The 20965-nt window shown below is 45.9% G+C and overlaps 1 protein-coding gene across 1 annotated transcript in view; it reads right to left on the reverse strand.

Moving 5' to 3' along the window:
• Window positions 1-20965, reverse strand: part of gldc (glycine dehydrogenase (decarboxylating)) — a 147758-nt gene that overhangs the window by 67563 nt on the left and 59230 nt on the right. Inside the window, exons 6-10 of the mRNA XM_078214099.1 lie at window positions 15944-16091; window positions 11581-11777; window positions 4037-4133; window positions 771-876; window positions 550-689 (exon numbers count right to left, since the gene is read on the reverse strand). Of these exons, the coding sequence (XP_078070225.1) occupies window positions 550-689; window positions 771-876; window positions 4037-4133; window positions 11581-11777; window positions 15944-16091 (688 nt within the window). The remainder of the gene's footprint in view (window positions 1-549; window positions 690-770; window positions 877-4036; window positions 4134-11580; window positions 11778-15943; window positions 16092-20965) is intronic.

Here is a 20965-nt window from a genome sequence, read left to right on the forward strand (position 1 = left end):
AGTGCAGGAAAATGGGATTAGTGCGCCTTTAGTGGTAGTTATTGTCGGTGCAGACTCGATGGGCCGAAGGGCGTTTTCTGCACTGTATGATTCAAACCTGCTATTTAAAGTAGTGAATTTGACTGTGTATCGGATTGCCGCCTGCTATGGGCGGGAACCCGATTGCGGCCAGCGGGGTGGGCTGGGGGCATCGTGACAAATTTAGCGGCCAGTGCGAAACCCATTTTTGCGCCGAGCCATCACAACACTTGCCAGGAGCTAGTGGGCCGGGAGAACTAGCCCTCCCCCAATGAGTGACTGTTTCCCCTGTATTGCGGAGTTAAGTTCTGACCACATTTGAGCCTGGCAGCAGGATTCAGAATCTTGCACAGAAAATCCAGCCCCCAAGTTTACCCAGGCTTGGAAGCACGTTAGGCGATATATTACTCCACGCAGAAATAATCAGAAATCAACCAGCGTCTCTTTCTGGAAAGGACACAATGCCAAAATTTGGAAGATAGATGAAATGGTTGAAAATTGTCCAGTAGAAGGTAATAAAAGGTAACTCACCATACAATTATCATATCCTCGGAGATTCATTTGCCGTTGGGCAGCCCTGCTGACTATCTCCTCAGTAGCCACACCACAGTGGATCTTTAGTGTGTCAAAAAATAATTCGTGCTGTATCTTATGCCCAGCACGTTTCAAACCTGATTCAGAAAAGATTCGATCAGAATTACTTTTAGAAGCAAAGTCAAAGCGACATTTTTACTTCCAGTAACAATTCTTACCTTCAGCTAAAATTAAAGTAGCGTTGTGTACTCTTTTCGCAATGTGTTTCAGTCCATTGGGGCCATGATAAATAGCAAACATGGCAGCCATGTTGGCCAAAAGTGCCTAAAATCAGAAGGAACCATTTTAAAAATGTGCTCTTCAAGGGAAATGAAGAAATAGAACGTTTGTTTTGTCAGAAAGAAGTCGGTTTCACAATCCTATGTAAAAAGATGCAAACTTGGTAGAGAAAAATGCCTGAAATCTTACATCATTTACATTCCAAAGGTCCTTGCACAAAACACCCATACTCTTTGAGTGCCTGATTTCAGCCCTGTTTATGCACATTACTGTGTCACAGGTATAATTTGACAGCTGAAATTTATATAACATGTTGCAAGTTGAGAGACTGGCAATGCTCCAGACACGAATGATGTGCTAATGTGCAGTGAAAAGGAGGGCAGATTTCTCTCCCTAAAGGGAATCCTGGTCCCCCATGCTGACGCTATAGTTAAGAAAGCCCACCAACGCCTCTATTTTCTCAGAAGACTAAGGAAATTTGGCATGTCAGCTATGACTCTCACCGACTTTTACAGATGCACGATAGAAAGCATTCTTTCTGATTGTATCACAGCTTGGCATGGGGGCTCCTGTTCCGCCCAAGATCAAGAAACTACAAAAGGTTGTGAATGTAGCAAGTTCTGCAAGTCCAGATTGTCAAGCTGCCACATTATCACACTATCAGTAACCCCCACAGCTTGCCCCCTGGACTTGCAGAATCTCACTAGCTGTTCTGTCTGGAGACAATACACATCTCTTTAACCTGTGTTGAATGCTCCCTCCACCCACATTGTCTGTACCTTTAAAACCTGGCTGGCTGTAGGGATTCGCATATTAATTAGTATTCTGTAACTTGATTTCTGTGTCTGTGCACTGTTTGAGAGCACATTTCCACTCCATCTGACGAAGGAGCAGCGCTCCGAAAGCTTATGGTATTTGCTACCAAATAAACCTGTTGGACTTTAACCTGGTGTTGTGAGACTTCTTACTGTGTTCACCCCAGTCCAACACCGGCATCTCCACATCATGACTTTAAATTTCCCATGTGATGTGGGATGTGAACATACATCACTGGTTAATCTCTAAACTGCTATGTCCTAATACTGTGTCTTGTGCTCATAATCTTACAGTTTTTTAAAGTTTATTTATTAGTGTCACAGGTAGGCTTACATTAACACTGCAATGAAGTTACTGTGAAAATACCCTAGTCGCCATACTTCAGTGCCTGTTCGAGAATTTAGCACGGCCAATTCACCTAACCTGCACATCTTTGGAAGAAACCGGAGCACCCGGAGGAAACTCATGTAGACACGGGGGAGAAAGTGCAGACTCCACACAAACAGTGACCCAAGACGGGAATCGAACCCGGGTCCCTGGCGCTGTGAAGCAGCAGTGCTAACCACTGTGCCACCCCTCTCTTACTATGCCGAATACTTACTACTGGAGATAGATTTTGTTGGCTGTAAAGACACATAATAGATTACAAAGTGATCAAGCTACTGATATAATAGCATTTTCTCTGTATAATGTGCCCCTCCCCAAAGAAACACCTAGACCTTTTGTTAGACAAGATGGGCAATTTCACAAGGTATGGCCAGGACTTGTTGTTTATAACGTCCCCGCTTAATCACAGCTGTGAGTCAGAGAATAATGTGCAAGCGGTATAAAGCCTGGAAAGTTATTTTGAAGTATTAGAAAAACATAAAGCATGAACTTTGAATTTTGTTGCCAGTCAGTTTACTGAAGTGGAAAAGCACATAATGGAATGGAAGAGTGCCTCATGTTCCACGTAGAAGTGTATTTTATTTACCACCTGCAGTCAGTTAAAAAGAAAACAATGGGTTTGAATTAAATGGTCACAGCAGTGGGCCAGCTGCAGGCTAGAGAGCCAACGCCAACCCCTCGGCAGCCATTTCCAGAATCTCAGATGGGATTAAATGCCAGTCTGCTGGTTACTGTAGGGCTTCCCATGCCCCACAGGGGCATTACAAGCTTCTGAGAGCTGCCGGCCAATCAGAGGCCGGCAACTCTCCAGTACCAGCAGCTCCACTGGGAATGGTGGCCACTGCCAGTACTGCAGTAGACCCCAGCGGGTGGGCCATTGCTGGAGCACCCAGGACACAAGTGGGATGGACTCACTGGGGCCAGTCAAGCAGGCGCAGTTGGCGTGAGGTAGGCGAGGGGCGTCGATAAAGGGTGGAGGATCTTCTTGCGAGGGCAGACCTAGCTGCTGGCAGGTCCTTTTGTTGGGCAATGCGTGCCTGAGCAGGAGGAACCTCCCCATACCAGGCTGCAGGCGTGCCCATCAGCGTATAACTTACAGTCCACCCACACACTGCTATTCTTTTAATAGAGATGTTTTGCTTTGCCTCCCACTTCCTCACTCCTCTTCACAACAATATAATTTCTGACTCACTCGAAGCAATGCCATGCACCTCGAAATCACTATTCCCACTGTCTATTTTGACGACGGCAGAATATTTTTAACACAGATTTTGCAGTGGCTGATATAATTTTGGAAGCTATGCCCTGCAAACCAAGGAAATACTTTATTCTGTTCACTGATCTGGCAGCTCTGGACTCAAACTCAAATTGAGTTTGTGCCTTTATATGCCCTGTTTGTGAACAGAACTCCCACTCACCTCTATCAGGTCACCTCTCATCCTTCGCCTCTCCAAGGAGAAAAGACCTAGCCCTCTCAACCTATCCTCGTAAGGCATGCCACCTAATCCAGGCAACATCCTTGTAAATCTCCTCTGCACCCTTTCTATGGCTTCCACATCCTTTCTGTAATGAGGCGACCAGAACTGGGCACAGTACTCCAGGTGGGGTCTGACCAGGGTCCTATACAGCTGCAGCATTATCTCCCGATTTCTAAACTCAATTCCTCTATTGATGAAGGCCAGTATTCCATGCGCCTTCTTAACCACAGCCTCCACCTGCGACGCTGCTTTGAGCGTCCTATGAACCCGGACCCCAAGATCCTTCTGATCTTCCACACTGCCAAGCGTCTTACCCTTAATATTATATTCTTTCTTCCTATTCGACCTGCCAAAATGAACCACCACACACTTATCTGGGTTGAAGTCCATCTGCCACTTCTCCACCCAGTCTTGTATCTTATCTATGTCTCGTTGCCCCAGATCTGATGTTGGAGACATTACGGCTCCTTAGTTCAATCCTGTCAGCCAGCGAGTGCTGAAAATACTGATACTGTTAGTTTTACCTGGGCTGTGCAAATGTTGCTGGTAGCTTTGTCCCTTCTGATGTGTTGCTCTCTTGTCTGTAGTGCCAGACGATACACCTCTTTTCCTGCGGCGTCCCTGAATAATACAAAGCAAAACAGCCAAAAAATAAACCTCAAGCAGAAATGGTCCAGTTATCCGTATCTTCACTGTTCTACTCGTTTCTCCAGAAAAAAAAAATACAGCAAACTAGCTGAGGTATTTAAACAATGCAGTGGGCCCAGAACTTGCTGCAGTGTGCTCCCACTTGTTAGATTTTCTTCCTCACCCTTCTGCTCGGAGACTTTCTGCATCGTAAACTGCTGGAAGTGCGAGATGAGAACGGCAACGGGGCTTCTGGGACCTTGGTGAACGGTTGGACCAACAATCTATCTCCTTAACCAATGAGATTTAAGGATTGAGAAAGAAACAGAGGAAAGAGGAAATTAGGGTAAATTAGAGTCAAATCGGGTACAGAGAAATAAAGAGAGGGAGAGAAAGATTGAGTTAAAGGAGGAAAAAAAACGGGACAATACAAGAAAACAAATCTTTAAAATTAATTTTAAACTCTAAGAACAATTTACTATCTGCAGGATTGAGATTCCACAGTTTTAATTGTTCCTTTTCTGGGCAGCAGAGTTTATGCGGCATTCCGGGGATATAAATTACATCAGACACAGCTCCCAATGTTGTTAAATATCTGCCCCAACATTCTGCAGTGAGTATTATTAGTAATTAATGTAAAGTAGCAAATTATGACACTTGGTTGGAGATGTTTGAGGGTGAGCTGCCACTTTCTCGAGGGGAACTGGCGAGTGGCCCAAGTTGTGCACTCTATGATGATTCACAGCTCATGGATATTGCTCCCTTAACAGAAGCTGCTGGAAGAGTTACACACATATAACACTGTGTCCATTAAACTCACTGTTATTTTTCCAACATATTTTTAGGGCGTGGCGATGGCCTAGTGGTATTATCGCTAGACTATTAATCCAGAAACTCAGCTAATGTTCTGGGGACCTGGGTTTGAACCCTGCCATGGTAGATGGTGGAATTTGAATTCAATTTTTTAAAAATCTGGAATTAAGACTCTACTGATGACCATGAAACCATTGTCAGTTGTCGGAAAATCCCATCTGGTTCACTAATGTCCTTTAGGGAAGGAAATCTGTCATCCTTACCTGGTCTGGCCTACACGTGACTCCAGAGCCACAGCAATGTGGTTGACTCTCAAATGCCCTCCAAGGGCAACTAAGGGTGGGCAATAAATACTGGCCAAGCAGCGACGCCCATGTCCCGCGAATGAATTCTGGCCCATTGTGTAAATAATTAAGAGACAGCAAACAGAACCATCTGATGAAGCAGTAACGGCAAGCAGATATATTTCCTAAATATTAACTTGTCGGATAAAATTGCGCGGTGTGACATCGAAGGTTTCTTTAAAGTAGGTAATTTAAAGGTTTTTTTTCCAAAATGAGGTTATTAATTATAACTTATACAGTCCAAAGCCCCATCATGCAGTCATTCTTATTTTATGTGGAGAAAGACAATTTGCAATATGCACTTCCTGGTTTCAACCTAGTCCCGTCCAAAATGCAAATGAAAGATATATTTGAAAAAATATTTCCCTAACTCTAAAAGGACAGTTTGCAACTAATTTCATATGTTGTAATTTCAATCCACTAGTTATTTAGTCAACTTCAGATAATTATCTTAGTTTTGTAAAGAGGACATTAAAGGCCACCTACATTTTTTCTTAAGCTTGCAATTAGCTTACATTGTCTTAAGGAAAAACAAACACAAAACCTGTGTTTTTTCAATATTCAAGTTCTCAAGATACAATGTATTTGACAAGCATACAGTCAATATTTCTCGTATGTAAACATCGAACTGCAACGAAGTCACACTATGAATACCTTCAACAACAACTCTATTTATAGGGCTGGATTTTCATCGTTCAGGTCATTCCCTGAAGTATCAATAGCAGAAACTACAAGCAGTGGAAACCTCTTTATTTTGCGTAAATAAACATTGTGAAATTGACAGCAAAGATCAGAAAGCCATAGCTGTCGATCCAGCAAGTTTTCCCCGGGGCTCAGGCGTTTTAACAGGTGAATGGATTTCGGGGCACTCAGCCAAGATTCCATAATGAGGCTTGGGTGTCAATTTCACAATGTTTATTTGCACAAAATAAAGAGGTTTCAAGTGCTTGCAGTATCAGGTATTGATGGACAGACGATTGAACCAAGCAGCTTTGCAGCAAGTATTTTTTGGTTGCTTGTCTGAACTGTATTATGAAAAGATTTGCAGCCACCACCATCCCATCCCACTCAACTGAACAGTAATCCAGATACAAACTGCACATGCTTTTCACAGCAGAGTTTTACCTACATCTTTCTTGCTAAGAGAAAATGCGTCTCTTCTCATTCCTACTATAGGACAAACCTGGCCTTGTGCTCCATGTCCACTGAGGACATAGACAAATTGCTCCCTCCTGACTGAAGGTAAACCAGTCCTGGAACTCACCTCTCGTCACCCTCCATTCCTTTCTATCCATTCCCTCACTCCTTTAATCCATTTCTTCTTCTCTCCGATACCAAGGTCCAGCCACCTCATAACTTTCTAAGCTGCTGATCTGCATACTGAAAGAGTAATAGGGGCAATTTTCCAAAAGAAAACTAAGTGCACAGCGGGTAGGAAAACGGGAGATTTTCCTGTCTGTTTTTTTGGGCGAACTTAGCTGGTTGAATTTCCGGCACTCTGTGTATCACAGAGTCCGCTGGGGGATTCATGCCGCTATTAGGGGGGAGGGGGGCCTTAATCCTGCCCGAGAGGCTGGCATCAGTGCCGTGCCACCCCCCCCCCCCCACCTCCCCACCGCCGGGCCTCCTGATACTGTCCCGGGCTCGCTGATGACATTCAAATCCTGATTTCAATATGGTAATCAGCCTCGCACTGTTCTCTAGCACGAGGCTGATTGCGCCATAGAAAGTAGCCCGGGAAAGTCGCGGCCACAGATTCACGTTTCAGGCCCTCCTGCCAGTATTTCCCACTCACTGTGCTGCTCGAGCAGTGCAGCAGGCCGGGAAAATCACGCCCATTGTGTTTCCCCTCATGGGGGAATTTTGAACCGGGGTGCACAGTTTCAAAGTAAAGAAGCTCCCATTTAAAATGGAGATGAGGTGGAATGTTTTTTTCTCAGAGGGTTGTTAGTGTTTGGAATTCTCTCTCCCAGCAAGCAGTGGGGAGGCTGGGTCACTGAACATATTCAAGGCAGAGTTAGACAATTTATTGACTGGCAAGGGAGTGAAGGTTTATGGGAACAGGCAGGAAAGTGGAGCTAAAGCCACAACAGATCATCCATGACCTGCCTGAATGGCCTACTCCTGCTCCTATTTCATCGAATCCCTACAGTGCGGAAGGAGGCCATTTGGCCCATCGAGTCTGCATCGACCACAATCCCACCCAGGCCCTATCCCCATAACCCCACACATTTACCCTGCTAATCCCCTGACACTTGGCCAATCAACCTAACCCACACATTTTTGGACTGTGGGAGGAAACCGGAGCACCTGGAGGAAACCCACGCAGACACGGGGAGAATGTGCAAACTCCACACAGTCAGTGACCCGAGGCCGGAATTGAACCTGGGTCCCTGGCGCTGTGAGGCAGCAGTGGGTGCAGCTCCAACAACACTACAACAATACAAAGTAGAAGGTTGTAATGCTCACTGGGGGAAGAGGTTGCGATGCAGGGATTTTGTCTCGTCTTATTTCTCCAGTTCTGTTTTCTCCTCTGAAGGCATTGACACACAGTGGGGTACAGATACTAGGTACTGGGGTTCTCCTGTATCTTGCCTGAGAAACCACACAGTTGTTTGTTAGTACAGAACTTGAAAATTGCTGAAAAGAAACATGTTGAAAGTATAAACGATCCTGAATGTGCTAATGGCTATGCCAACAATCAAACTTGTAATGTGGCTCCTTTACGCTTGCAAAAAGTGAAATAGATTCATACACAAGGACCCATCCTCTGCAAACAAGAGGAATATGCTCAAGCCTTGCGCCTTTATTGAATCACCCAGTAGCTTGGGCAGACTAGAGTTCTCCATTTCTTTCTCCATGGCAACACCTCAGCCAATCACAGTTGAACTGTCAACCAACCAGCGTCCTTTTCTCCTGTGATATAAGTTGTTGTCAATTGAAATTTGTTATTCTTGGGCTCGTCCAGGTGAGTGCAAGATGAAAAGCTTCGGCAACATGTCTCCCTTTTCAACAATATTCAAGCTATTTTTAAAAAAATGTTTTTTTCTTTCGTGGGACATGGGTGTCGCTGGCTGGCCAGCATTTATTGCCCATCCCAAGTTGCCCTTGAGAAGGTGGTGGTGAGCTGCCATCTTGAATTGCTGCAGTCCACATGCTGTGGGTTGACCCACAATGCCATTAGAGAGGGAATTCCAGGATTTTGACCCAGCGACTGTGAAGGAATGGCGATATATTTACAAGTCAGGACAGTGAGTGGCTTGGAGGGGAACTTGCGGGTGGTGGTGCTCCCATGTATCTGCTGCCCTTGCCCTTCTAGATGGAACTGGTTGTGGGTTTGGAAGGTGCTGTCTAAGGATCTTTGGTGAACTGATGCAGTGCATCTTGTAGATAGCACACACTGCTGCTACTGAGCGTCGGTGGTGGAGGGATTGAATGTTTGTGGATGTGGTGCCAATCAAGCAGGGCTGCTTTGCCCTGGATGGTATCAAGCTTCTTGAGTGTTGTTGGAGCTGCACCCATTCCAGGCAAGTGGGGACTATTCCATCACACTCCTGACTTGGGCCTTCATGCAAAAGCTTCAAGAGTGAGTGCTATTATGTTGTGCCATTCCAGGCATCGTCAAGAGATTCCAGACTTTGTTAGGAAGAAAATGATAAGAGAAACTAGATATGGGAGTTGCAGCTCCAGACTGCCCTGGAGTCAGGCTCCAGTCTTTATGGAACCAAAAGAGATAATCCAGCAGGTCTGGATGATCTTTTGTCAGAGCTTTGACAAAGGGTCATCTGGATTCGAAACGTCAGCTCTTTTCTCTCCTTACAGATGCTGCCAGACCTACTGAGATTTTCCAGCGTTTTCTCTTTTGGTTTCAGATTCCAGCATCCACAGTAATTTGCTTTTATCCAGTCTTTATGAAGTTGATTACATGACTATTAAAGCAAAGTGTATTTATTAGTCACAAGTAAGGCTCACATTAACACTGCAATGAAGTCACCATGAAATTCCCCTAGTCGCCAGACTTCAGCACCTGTTCGGGTCAATGCACCGAACCAGCACGTCTTTCAGACTGTGGGAGGAAACCGGAGCACCTGGAGGAAACCCACGCAGACACAAGGAGAATGTGCAAACTCCACACAGACAGTGACCCAAGCCGGGAATCGAACCCGGGTTCCTGGCGCTGTGAGGCAGCAGTGCTCACCACTGTGCTACCGTGCCGCCCACAGATGTTAGGTGTATTCTACCCAAGAGAGGACTTCATCCTCTGGGGTGAAGACTCATTCTCAGTTCCCATTGGTTTCTCAAGTCAGGTGACTCTTTTAAAGAGACAGACACCACATATACAACAGGTGCAAGATTATTTTTCCCTTTGGAAAGGCAAATCTGATTCTGCGCTCGAGCCACATTTCTATTGCTCACCAGAACTCACTTGATAGCGAGCAGAAATAGTAAACCAGACTAATACTGTCTCTCCCTTGCTCTGGGGTGCTCAGGCAAGTTGTAAGACACCTATTATTTATGCAGTTGAGATCAGCTAACTCAAAATAGGAACTGAGCCTGGATCTTGTCAGATGCAGTTTAGGACCAGACCAGGCATGCGTGAAATGCAAACTAGGGCCGTGTACATTTGCAATTTGCACCAGGATCGCTAACATCATCACAAAACTCAGCACAGTGGCACAGTGGTTAGCACTGCTGCCTCACAGCGCCAGGGACCCGGGTTCGATTCCTGGCTTGGGTTATTGAGAAACCACACAGTTGTTTGTTAGTACAGAACTTGAAAACTGCTGAAAAGAAACATGTTAAAAGTATAAACGAGCCACGGTGCTAAACAATCCTGAATGTGCTAATGGCTATGCCAACGATAAATGTCTGTGCGGAGTCTGCACGTTCTCCCCGTGTCTGCGTGGGTTTCCTCCGGGTGCTCCGGTTTTCTCCCACAGTCTGAAAGACAAGCTGGTTAGGTGCATTGGCCATGCTAAATTCTCCCTCAGTGTACCTGAAGAGGTGCCAGAGTGTGGCGACCAGGGGAGTTTTACAGTACCTTCATTGCAATGTTAATGCAAGCCTACTTGTGACACTAATAAATAAATTTTAAACTTATTTACAATAAATGCTTTGGTCTCTGGACGCCAGGCCAATGATTCAACTTCCTTTGACAGTGTCAGCATTTTCAATTTTGAGGAAACCTTTCAAATCCTTTTACTCAAGAGGCTTGACAATATCCAACACGGAAGAATATACTTAATTGGCACCAACACCTTAAACATCCATTCCCTTCATCGCTGGCACACTGTGGCAGCAATGTGTATCATCTAAAAGGTGTACTCCAGTAATTTGCCAAGCCTCCTTCAATGGTACCGTCCAAAGCTACGGCCTCCGTCACCCAGAAGGAGAAGGGCGCCAGACTCATGGCAACAACACCATTTGTAAATATCCTGACCATCCTGACTTGGAACTACGTCGCTGTTCCTTCATTGTCACAGGGTCACAACCTGCAACCCCCTCTCTCTGACAGCACTGTGGGTGCACCGACACCAAAGAATAGCAGCAGTTCAAGGCGGTGGCTCACCATTACCTTCTCATGGCAATTAAGGATGGGCAATGGCCTTGCCAGCGATGCCCACATTCCATTAATTTTTTTTAAAAACCTGTCAAATTAAAAATCAAACAACACTCCTCTGAATATGAGCATGCAGACATCAATGTCAATCCAGGAACAAAACAGAGGGGGTGTAGAGGCTCTTGGAGAGTGTTAAATCCTACATTGGAAGGAGGAACAAGCACAATGATGTCCCCTTCAATATGAAATTTAAAATATTATTCACAGTCAATGGAAATATTGTTTATGATCAATAGATAAGCTTAACCACAGTCAAGAGAAGATAGGCAATGTTCTAGCAATTTGCATTTATCTTAACACAACATAGACAAGCAGTCCCAATAATACGTGCAGCAAACCTGCCTGGCTGCACCATTTTTTCCAATTGTTCCTTTGAAGGAAGTGACTCAGGATGCTGGAAGCCCTTTAGTACATCACTCATGTGGGTATTTCCATGTATATACCCCTAAACAAACAGTGTGAGCAAGTTAATCAAATATGAAGGCATCACACTGTCATTATGTCCCCGCCATGTCCCTAAATGCACATACTCCAGCGGGATCTCTAGATAGTTGCCTTGGCTCCTGAATTTCCCCCTTTGTAAAGTTTAATTCAAAGGAACATTGTACTGTTGGTTCGAGTCACAAACTTGGTACTGCCCCAAGATCAACATGTATTTACATACCTGGTAACCCCGACCATTCTTCCTGGCATCAGTCTGACAAGGTTTTCCTTGACGGCAAAGAAAGCAGCATGTGGCCCGCCGTAGGAAAGCGGCACGCCGAACCTCTGGGAGCTGCCAAGTACAATGTCTACGGCAAATTCTCCAGGAGGTCTTAGTACGCACAACGCCAAGAGGTCAGTTGCACAACATGTCAAGGCCTGAAAATTAAAGAAAAAGATGTTACAGATGTAAAAATCACGCCCAACATTTCTGTAGGAGTGGGGAGAACTGCCCCTGATTTACCTTTATATATGGGGAGGCAGTGGCGTAATAATATTATTGTCATTGGACAAGTAATTCAGAGACTGAAAGCAAGATCTGGGGACTTGGGTTCAAATCCCACCGTGGCCAATGAAATTCAACAATAAAAATCTGCAATTAAAAGTCAAATAGTGATCATGAATCAATTGTCATAAAGACCATCTGGTTCACTAATGTCCTTTAGGGAAGGAAATCTGCCACCCTTACCTGGTCTGGCCTACATGTGACTCAAGATCTTTAGCAATGTGGTTGACTCTTAAATGCCCCCTGAAATGGAGGGCAGTTAGGGATGGGCAATAAATGCTGGCCCATCCAGTGATGCCCACATCCCATAAATGAATTATTTTTAAGTTGCAAAATTTTCATATTTGCACTTTTTGTTAAGTTTTTCTGCAAATATCTTGTGTTAGCAAATGACACACTTGGTCACTCTGGCACTATCAAGCTACATCAGCCCAGGCATAACATGGCCCGGTACAGACTATCTGAATAACAAAACTTTTGCATGTGTTTTCATCTACTTTCTAGAAATGCAAAATACTGCGGATGCTGGAATCTGAAACATAAACAGAAAAATGCTGGAAAATTTCAGAAGGTCTGACAGCATCTGTGGAGAGAGGATAGAGCCAGCTTTTCGAGTCTAGATGACCCTCGAGGGACTCAAAACGTTGGCTCTATTCTCTCTCCTCAGATGCTGTCAGATCTGCTGACATTTTCCAGCATTTTTCTGTTTATTTTTCATCTTCTTTCTACTTGGTTAAGTTTCTGGGCCACTGTTTTCTAATTTCAAATTGATCAGCACATTAAAATAAAAATTACTCATTAAAATAAAAATTACTCATTAAAATAAAATATAATCAGTGATAATGAATAAGAAAGCCGCACCGCATTTTACAGAGAATCAGGTTACAGTCATCACGCCATTCCTCAGCCTGAGTTCACCACATGGAAAGGTGCCACAGCTACCACTTGGCTCACACTCCCTTTCCAAACTAGACATTAGTCACCAGTAGCACTTGTACAAAGAAATGAACCTCATGAGATCTGCTTCTATTTACTAGAAGCTGCAAAAGAATTCAGAGCACCATCTTATATCCTCAAGGTGATTAGTTCCCAACATTTGCACAATCGTCTGATCTGCTTAGTTTTTTTCTACTCAAGTGCGGAATAATGATCCTTGGCTAGGTAATGGATTATCTCAAGTTTCATAAGCAGCCTTGGCGTTTGAATAGTTAGAATTTACTATGGATAGTACTATCTTCACATTTTTAGAATTACTTCACGGGATGTTCGGTATAATTGGCTAATTGCCCTCGAATTGAATGGCTTGCTAGCTAGGCTACTTGAGAGGGCACTTAATCGCATCGCTGTGAGTCAGGAGTCATTTGTCGGCAAGACCAGGTACGAATGACAGATTTCCACCACTAAAGGACATTACGGAGCCAGATGGGTTTTCACAAAATCAACGAGCATTCCAAGGTCACCATTACTGAAAATAGGGCTGCAACTTTCCAGCTGTAAATGCCTGCGGGATGTTCTGGATCTGCCGACGGTGCACCCCCTCCCCCGCCGGGTTTCCCGGCAGCATGGGGTGAAGCGGCGGGATAACAAGATCCCGCCTCCCACCGCAAGAAAGACCAGAGAATCACGCCCTAGTTTTATATTCCAGATTTATTAACTGAATTTAAATTCCACCAGTTGCTCTGGTGGGATTCGAACCCATGTCGCCAGGGATTACAAGTTCAGTGACATTACCACCTTGCCACCGTCTCCCCAACTGTGGTGTTTTGATCAGGGTTTGTTTCAATTCTTAGCTCCTCAGTGGTTACACAATCAGATTTGTTTTTAAAAAGTCTGAATTATGCTTCAGGCACTCACTCTTTTCAAGAACCTCCTGCTTTCCCGGAAATTGTTTTGGGCTTAAAAATAAAAACTGCGCCTCAAGCTGCTCTCTCCAGGCGTGTCTCTACGTTGCTAATATGTCATGAATTTTTAAGTGCTCTGTTTTACTGTGAATTCAGTTTTGTATTGTTCCCATCACGTTATCTCCAGGTGGGGAGTAACATGTTGAGTTGTTTCACATTGTACTTTCCCTATCCCACGCTTACATTCAATAAATTATTTACAATGTGGGAATTTTTGTCTTGACATTTTGACTGTGTTGACAAAGTCTCTTCTTCAGAAAGATCTAAGGATTAAACTATGGCTCTGCAATGCAAAACCAAATCTTGGCTCTAAGTTAATTACGTGCCTTAATTGGATACAGTGATTGCAAGGTTAGTGTAGCCTATTATATAAAACAATCAGCACAATGGAATTGCTAAACTCTGTGTGGCAGTGAGAGAACTTTGCAGCTATTAATCAACTTGCTAGTCAGCATCAACCTGACAGATGAGATTTTATCTGGGATATTTTAGGTGCGAAAGAGGCTTGGAGCTGACGAACATGGAGTTGTGGGCTGCAGCGGCAGTTTGGTCAGTATTTATCACAAGACGCCATCTTGGTAAAGGAGTTGGGACACATGCAAGGTAAGGGGATGGAGGATTGTTAAGGGCTTGATTGGTACAGGAGGGTTGTTGAAGGTTTGACTGACAATCAAATTCTGTGCTAGCCCCCATTGCAGGGCGGCACGGCATGTGGTGGCCAGCACTTCATAGAATCATAGAATCCTACAGTGCAACAGGAGGCCATTCAGCCCATCAAGTCTGCACTGACCACAACTCCACCCAGGCCCTATCCCCATAACCCCATGCATTTACCCAAGCTAGTCCCCTGACACTAAGGGGCAATTTAGCATGGCCAATCCACCTAACCTGCACATCTTTGGACAGTGGGAGGAAACTGAAGCACCCGGAGGAAACCCACGCAGACACGGGGAGAATGTGCAAACTCCAGTGGCTCAAGCTGAGAATTGAACCCGAGTCCCCGGTGCTATGAGACAGCAGTGCTAACCACTGTGCCAGCAATTAAGGGTGTTTCCTAAAAGTGACCAACCGAATGTATTGCTGAGGATTTCTCACACCACTTAAAGCTATGCTAAGTTTTCAATGTTCACTTGCTGCTGGAGACTTGGACAGGATTTTTGAGATCCATTCGGAGATCTTCTGCGACACTTTACCAAGACTTCATCAACACTCTTGCCAACATTTATTCTGGAGATTGTCTGAAAACTACGCATAAAGAGGGGAACTACTGCGCTACTCCACTTTATAGGAGTCACCTTATAGGATGGTCATGGGCATCTAGTTAGGGAATCCCTTGATCTGAGTGAGGAAAGGAAGAAGGATGATAAGATCAGACAGGACAACATCAGCTGCTGCAGGGGAGAGGAAGGGGAGAGCTGGGGGTGGGGGCGGGGGCGGAGGCGGAGGCAGGGCATCCTTCCCTCCAGGTACAGGACATCCCTCTTTCTCTAGGCGTCCTCCAACAGGAGCTTTAGTGCTGCACTCATGAGACTGTGCACACTCCCCCTCTCTGCCCGAGCCATCCTGAAACATTCCAGTGTGTGTCAGCCAGCATCAGTGGAAGTGAGTGAGTGCGGGCTACAAGGGGGACACGATGGCGCAGTGGTAAGTACTGCTGCCTTACAGCGCCAGGGACCAGTGTTTGATTCCCAGCTTGGGTCACTATCTGTCTGTGTGGAGTTTGTACGTTCTCCCTGTGTCTGTGTGGGTTTTCTCCGGGTGCTCCGGTGTCCTCCCACAATCCGAAAGACATGCTGGTTAGATGCATTGGCCATGCTAAATTCTCCCTCAGTGTATCCGAACAGGCGCCGGAGTGTGGCGACTCGAGGATTTTTACAGTAACTTCAGTGTTAATGTAAGCCTAATGGTGATACTAATAAATAAACAAAGAAACTCCACGAAAATTGCTTCTAATCGGCACTTGAATACCAAACCAACAGGTGTCTGTTTGGAGCACCTCCCTGGCATGGTGAAATCATGGTATCCATCGATTAGCCCCAAAACTGCGGCCAAAGCCAACTTTCAAACAGGTATATCTAATTAGCAGAGCACCCATTTTCATCCTTTCACCAAAATAACTCCCAACATCTTTCACTCACTCCATTTTGATGTGCAAGATCGACAAGTTCAGCATAGTCTTCAACTCTTCCGTCACTGTCTGGATACTGGAACAAGACACCACTGATATCCTTCCTGCTAAAATCCATTTCATGGGGCAACTTCAGCTCTGTTGTGACTCCTATGTAACTACAAGAATAGGTACATTGTAAAAATAAAGAAAATCAAATAAAAACCATTTTACAGTTGTATTATAAAGATGGCTTGCTGCTCTCACGCATGTTGACCTATTTAATAATCTAATCTTTTGTACCATCCACAAGAACTTACATTTATAATGTACTGCTCGCATAGAAGTATGTTCTACAGGGTTTCACAAGGCAAACTCATGGGCACCAACACAGAAGTAGGATGTTTAGGGTTCGAATACTCTCAAAAAGCCACATTTGACGGAGTGGAGAGGAACAGAGCAATGAAAGTAGGTAAGAAATCCAGAGGCCAGGATAGCAACTGAAGCACAATTTTTTTGTAAGAGGGAAGGAAATAAGGAATAAGAAATGAACTGGTCAGAAGACATGGCTAGTAGGGACACATGCTGGAGAGGATTGCCCAGAGAAGGTGGAGTCTGGTAACGAAGGCATTTGCAGACAGTGGGGCTTGGCAATCAGATGGAAATTGAGTTGGCAGAATTCTATGTGGGGGAGAGCGCGCGTTACGACATTCTGGATTAGCCGGTTTCATCGGATCATAGAATGGTTGGAAGCATAGAAGGAGGCCTTTTGACCCACTGAGTGGGATTTTCGACCACGCTCGCCCCCAAGGCCGGAAATTCCCGCCCGAGGTCAACAGACCTTTGCGTGGCCCACCCTCCCCTCCCCGCTACGATTCCTGTGGTGGGTGGGACGGGAAAATTCCTCCCCATTGTGCAAGTTCTGTGCAACAACAATTCAGCTGCTCTCACATCCCCACACTTTCATCATAGCCTTGCAAATGTCTCCCTGATGTCCTATCTAATTCAGAAAGCTACAACTGAACCTATCTCCACCAATACTCTTAGGCAGTGCATTCCAGAACGCCACCATTCACTGGGCCCGATTTCACCATCAAGTTACGATGTTTTCGGGCACGCAAACTTGGTAAAGTCAGGTGTGCGGTGAGTAGCACGATCCGCGCCTGCCTCCGCGCCGGTTTCCCCTTTACCAAGGCCCAAAAATGACTGCAATCGGGACCGCACCCGAAACGGGTGCGACGGCTATTCAAATGCATTTGCATGCATTTAAATTGACTTAATGGGCTGCACGCCCAGCTTTACCAGCACTTCCCCATTTACCACGCGTTCGCCCATCCAGAAACGACGCGAAACAGACCTGCTCTACAAAAGTCCAATTCGGGTGCTCTAGCTAATGAGGAGGTAACTGCCGAGTGTCCGACAGCTCTCTGCTTGAGATCGGTGGTGGTGGGGATGGGGGGAGGGGGTGGTGGTATGGTGGGTCCGCTGCCACTCTGCTTGAGATCAGTGAGACGCGGAGTGGAGGGGAGAGGGGAGCGTCCACTGCCACTCTGCCTCTGAAGGGAGGGTCCGCTGCCACCCTGCCTCTGAAGGGAAGGTCCGCTGCCACTCTGCCTCTGAAGGGAGGGTCCGCTGCCACTCTGCCTGAGATTGGTGGGGGGAAAGGAGGGAGGGGCTCACGATCAGTCTGGGTGGCGGGAGAGGGTGGGGGGATAAGGGGGTCAGTAATGTTGTGGGGGTGGGGCAATGTCTGTGGGGGCCAGGGGGAGGCATTATCCGCCCGGGAGTGATGTGTCAGGGAAGCCGCATTCTATTATATTTTTTCTGCGTATGTGCAGTTGGAGATGCCAATCGGAGCTGCAAGATTTTGGACGCATTAAGCCCCGCCCACAGGCCTCTGCAGCGCGATTCAGAATCACTGATATTTTTTCAGGCAGAGTGTGCATGGGGGCGCCTGAGAACGGGTCTAAAAGTCAGATCTGAAACACTCCCAGATCCAAGTCCGTCCAGCATTTAGAATCAAAATGGTAAAATAGGACCCACTTTGTCAAAAAGGTTTTTCTTCATGTCTCGATTGGTTCTTTTGTCAACCTCTTCAAATTAGTTTTCTCTGGCTTTTGATCCTTCCCTCAATAGGAACAGTTTCTCTCCGCTGCCCAGGGCTCTCAGGATTCTGAACACTTCCTTCAAATTTCCTCTCAAACTTCTCTTCTAGAAGGCAGACATCCCCAGCGTCTCCAGTTTATCCATGTAACTGAAGTCCCTCATCCTTACAGCCACTTCTGTAAACCTTTCACAATCCGTCACATCTTTCCTAATGTCTGGTGCCCAGAATTGAACATGACACTCCAGTTGAGGCGGAACCAGTGTTGTATAAAGGCTCATCATAAATTTCTTGTCTTTGTACTGCTTGCCTCTACCTATAAATCTCAAGATTCCACATGCCTTTTTAACCACCCTCCCACCTTCAACCATTTATGTACATATACCCCCAGGTTTCTCTTATCTAAGTGAATGTTAATTTTGCTCCAACTTTTCCAAAGGTTTTCCCATCACCAAGATTAAACTGACTGGCCTGCAGTTTCTGAGTCTATCCTGACCTCGTTCTCTGGACAAGGATATAACATTTACAATTCTCCTGTCCTCTGGTACAACCCCTGTATCTGCGGAGGATTGGAAGATTATGGCCAGTGACTCAACAATTTCGATCCTTACATCCCTCAGCATCCTCAGATGCATCCCATCCAGCCCTGGTGATTTATCAATTTTTCAATATGGCCAGTCTTTCTAAAACTATTATCAATATACAGCCCATCCAATATCTCAAACACCTCCTATTTCACTGTGACTTTGACTGCATCTCTTCCTTGGCAAGCATATATGCAAAGCACTAATTTAAAACCTTAGCCATGCCCTCTGCCTCCACGTGTAGATCCCCTATCTGGTCCTGAATCTATCTCACTCCTTCCCTTAGTACTCTTTTGCTGGGCGGAATTTTCCCAAAGAATGGCAAAGGATGGGATTTTCCAGCTACGCTCGCTCTAAGGCTGGAAAATCCTGCCGAAGGTCAACGGACCTTTGCATGGTCCATTCCCGGTGGCTACAATTCCCAGATCGTCTGACACTTTGTCAGAAAAAAACAGAGGGCGTGTTTCGTGCCGTCATACCTGAGGGGTTTGGCTAAAGATGCCAGCAAGGTCGCTCCACAGATATTGAGGCGCTGTTTCAACGTTAACAGACATGCCCCCCTCTCCTGCCCCATGGACATCGGGACTGTTCCATCAATGTTCCCTGCAATCTCGCCCCCCCCCCCCCCCCCCCAAATCAATGATCAGGGGGCAATATCCACCCTACCCGCCACTATCAATGTGTGCCAGGAGTCCTCCCAAACATCAGTGCCTCTATCCCTGGCCCCACCCCTTGGCAGTAGTGAATACCACTGACATAACGTCACACCAGCAGGGGTGGAAATTACGGTGAACCTGGAAGGTAAGGCGTTAAGCCATTTAAGCACATTTAAATCTATTTAATTGATGGTAATTAGGTTCATGCCCTCGCTGGGCATGAACCTGATTACATCACCAGCGGGCGGCAGGGGAAGCTGGTGCAAATCCCGTTATGGGCCTCCTGTGAGGATTTCCATCATAATGGAATTTGTGCCCAATGCCAACAGGCTCAGAAAATCTTGGCCAAATTTACATGCCGACAGAAGAATTCTGGATTCCTTTTTACATTAGCTGCCAGTCTTTTCCTGTACTCTCTCTTTGTCCCTTTTATTTCCTTTTTGACCTTTTTTCCTGAACTTTTTATATTTAGCCTGCTTCTCACAAGTATTGTTCACCTGACATCAGTCATCAGCATCCTTTTTCTGCTTCACCTTACTCTCTGTCTCTCTCGCCATCCACAGAGTTCTGGACTCCATGATCTAAAAGTTGGAATTCCGCCAAACAGTGGAAATGTTTCATCTCTGCACACATCAGGCAATGTTTAATGGAGGTGATGGGGTTCCCGCCCACTGGCTAGAGAGTTGGCTAGAGTCCCACATCATCTCCTTTCGGGAAGACCAATCAGGCACCTAACCGGGCAGCGCCTGGCCTCCCATTGGTATCATGGGCCCCAGGGGTTTAAGTCCCACCAACCGAGACCTGCCTACCATTCAGAGGCCAAAGTCAATTGACTGAAAGGCAGCGCCAGCAGGGAGGTGGTGGCTGCTGCCAGTATTACACCCACCTAAAGCCCAGGACTGCTGATGGATCCAGCCAGAGGTGAATGATTGCAAGGAAGGGAGGGGTGACTGAATGGTAGTGGGCCTGAGGCACCTGAGGCCTTTGATTGAGAGGAGCCCCCGACCCCCACCACAGCTCCAACCAGGAGCAAGTAACCCTGGTTTGATATTCAGGCTCCCCACATGGCAAGTCCCCTGCCCATTCGTGACTGAATACCAGGGGGATGAGGCTCTTAAGTCGGCCTTCATTTCCCACTTAAGGCCTCAACTGGCAGCAGAGCGGGAAAGCTGTCAATGGACCTTCCCGCCACGGATCCATTCAAACATTAGGCAATGGGGACCCCCACCTGTCACCCTCCCACCTGATTAAATTCCCCCCTTTCACCAATCTGGCCACAGTGGAGGGTATTGAACCTCCCCCATCATCTCCTAATTCTTCGCAACACTAGCTCCCACCTCCACATCAAGTCTCCATTATATGAACTCTCCTTTCTCCTTCCTGATACCCCGGTGGATCCCTGTTACAGCTGCAGCCAGGGCTTTTCACCAGATAAATGATCAATAGAACAAGAGCTCAGGCTACAAGTGGATGAACTAAGGCATGCACTGTGCTGGGTAAATGAGTGATTCACTACAGTGGTGCCTTTCACAATGGCTGCTGGCATGAGAAGCTCTTGTTACTTGTTACTTATCATGTGAGTCTTCTCAGCTTGCTGCTGCCAAATGTAAAATTACAGCACAGTACTTGTCTTTGAAAGTGATGCTTGTATATAAAATGATACATGACTTCACCCAGATTTGCTGCATTTAAAATCAACATCAATCTAC

The sequence above is a fragment of the Mustelus asterias genome, chromosome 6, assembly GCF_964213995.1.
Source record: "Mustelus asterias chromosome 6, sMusAst1.hap1.1, whole genome shotgun sequence".
Lineage (NCBI taxonomy): Eukaryota > Metazoa > Chordata > Chondrichthyes > Carcharhiniformes > Triakidae > Mustelus > Mustelus asterias.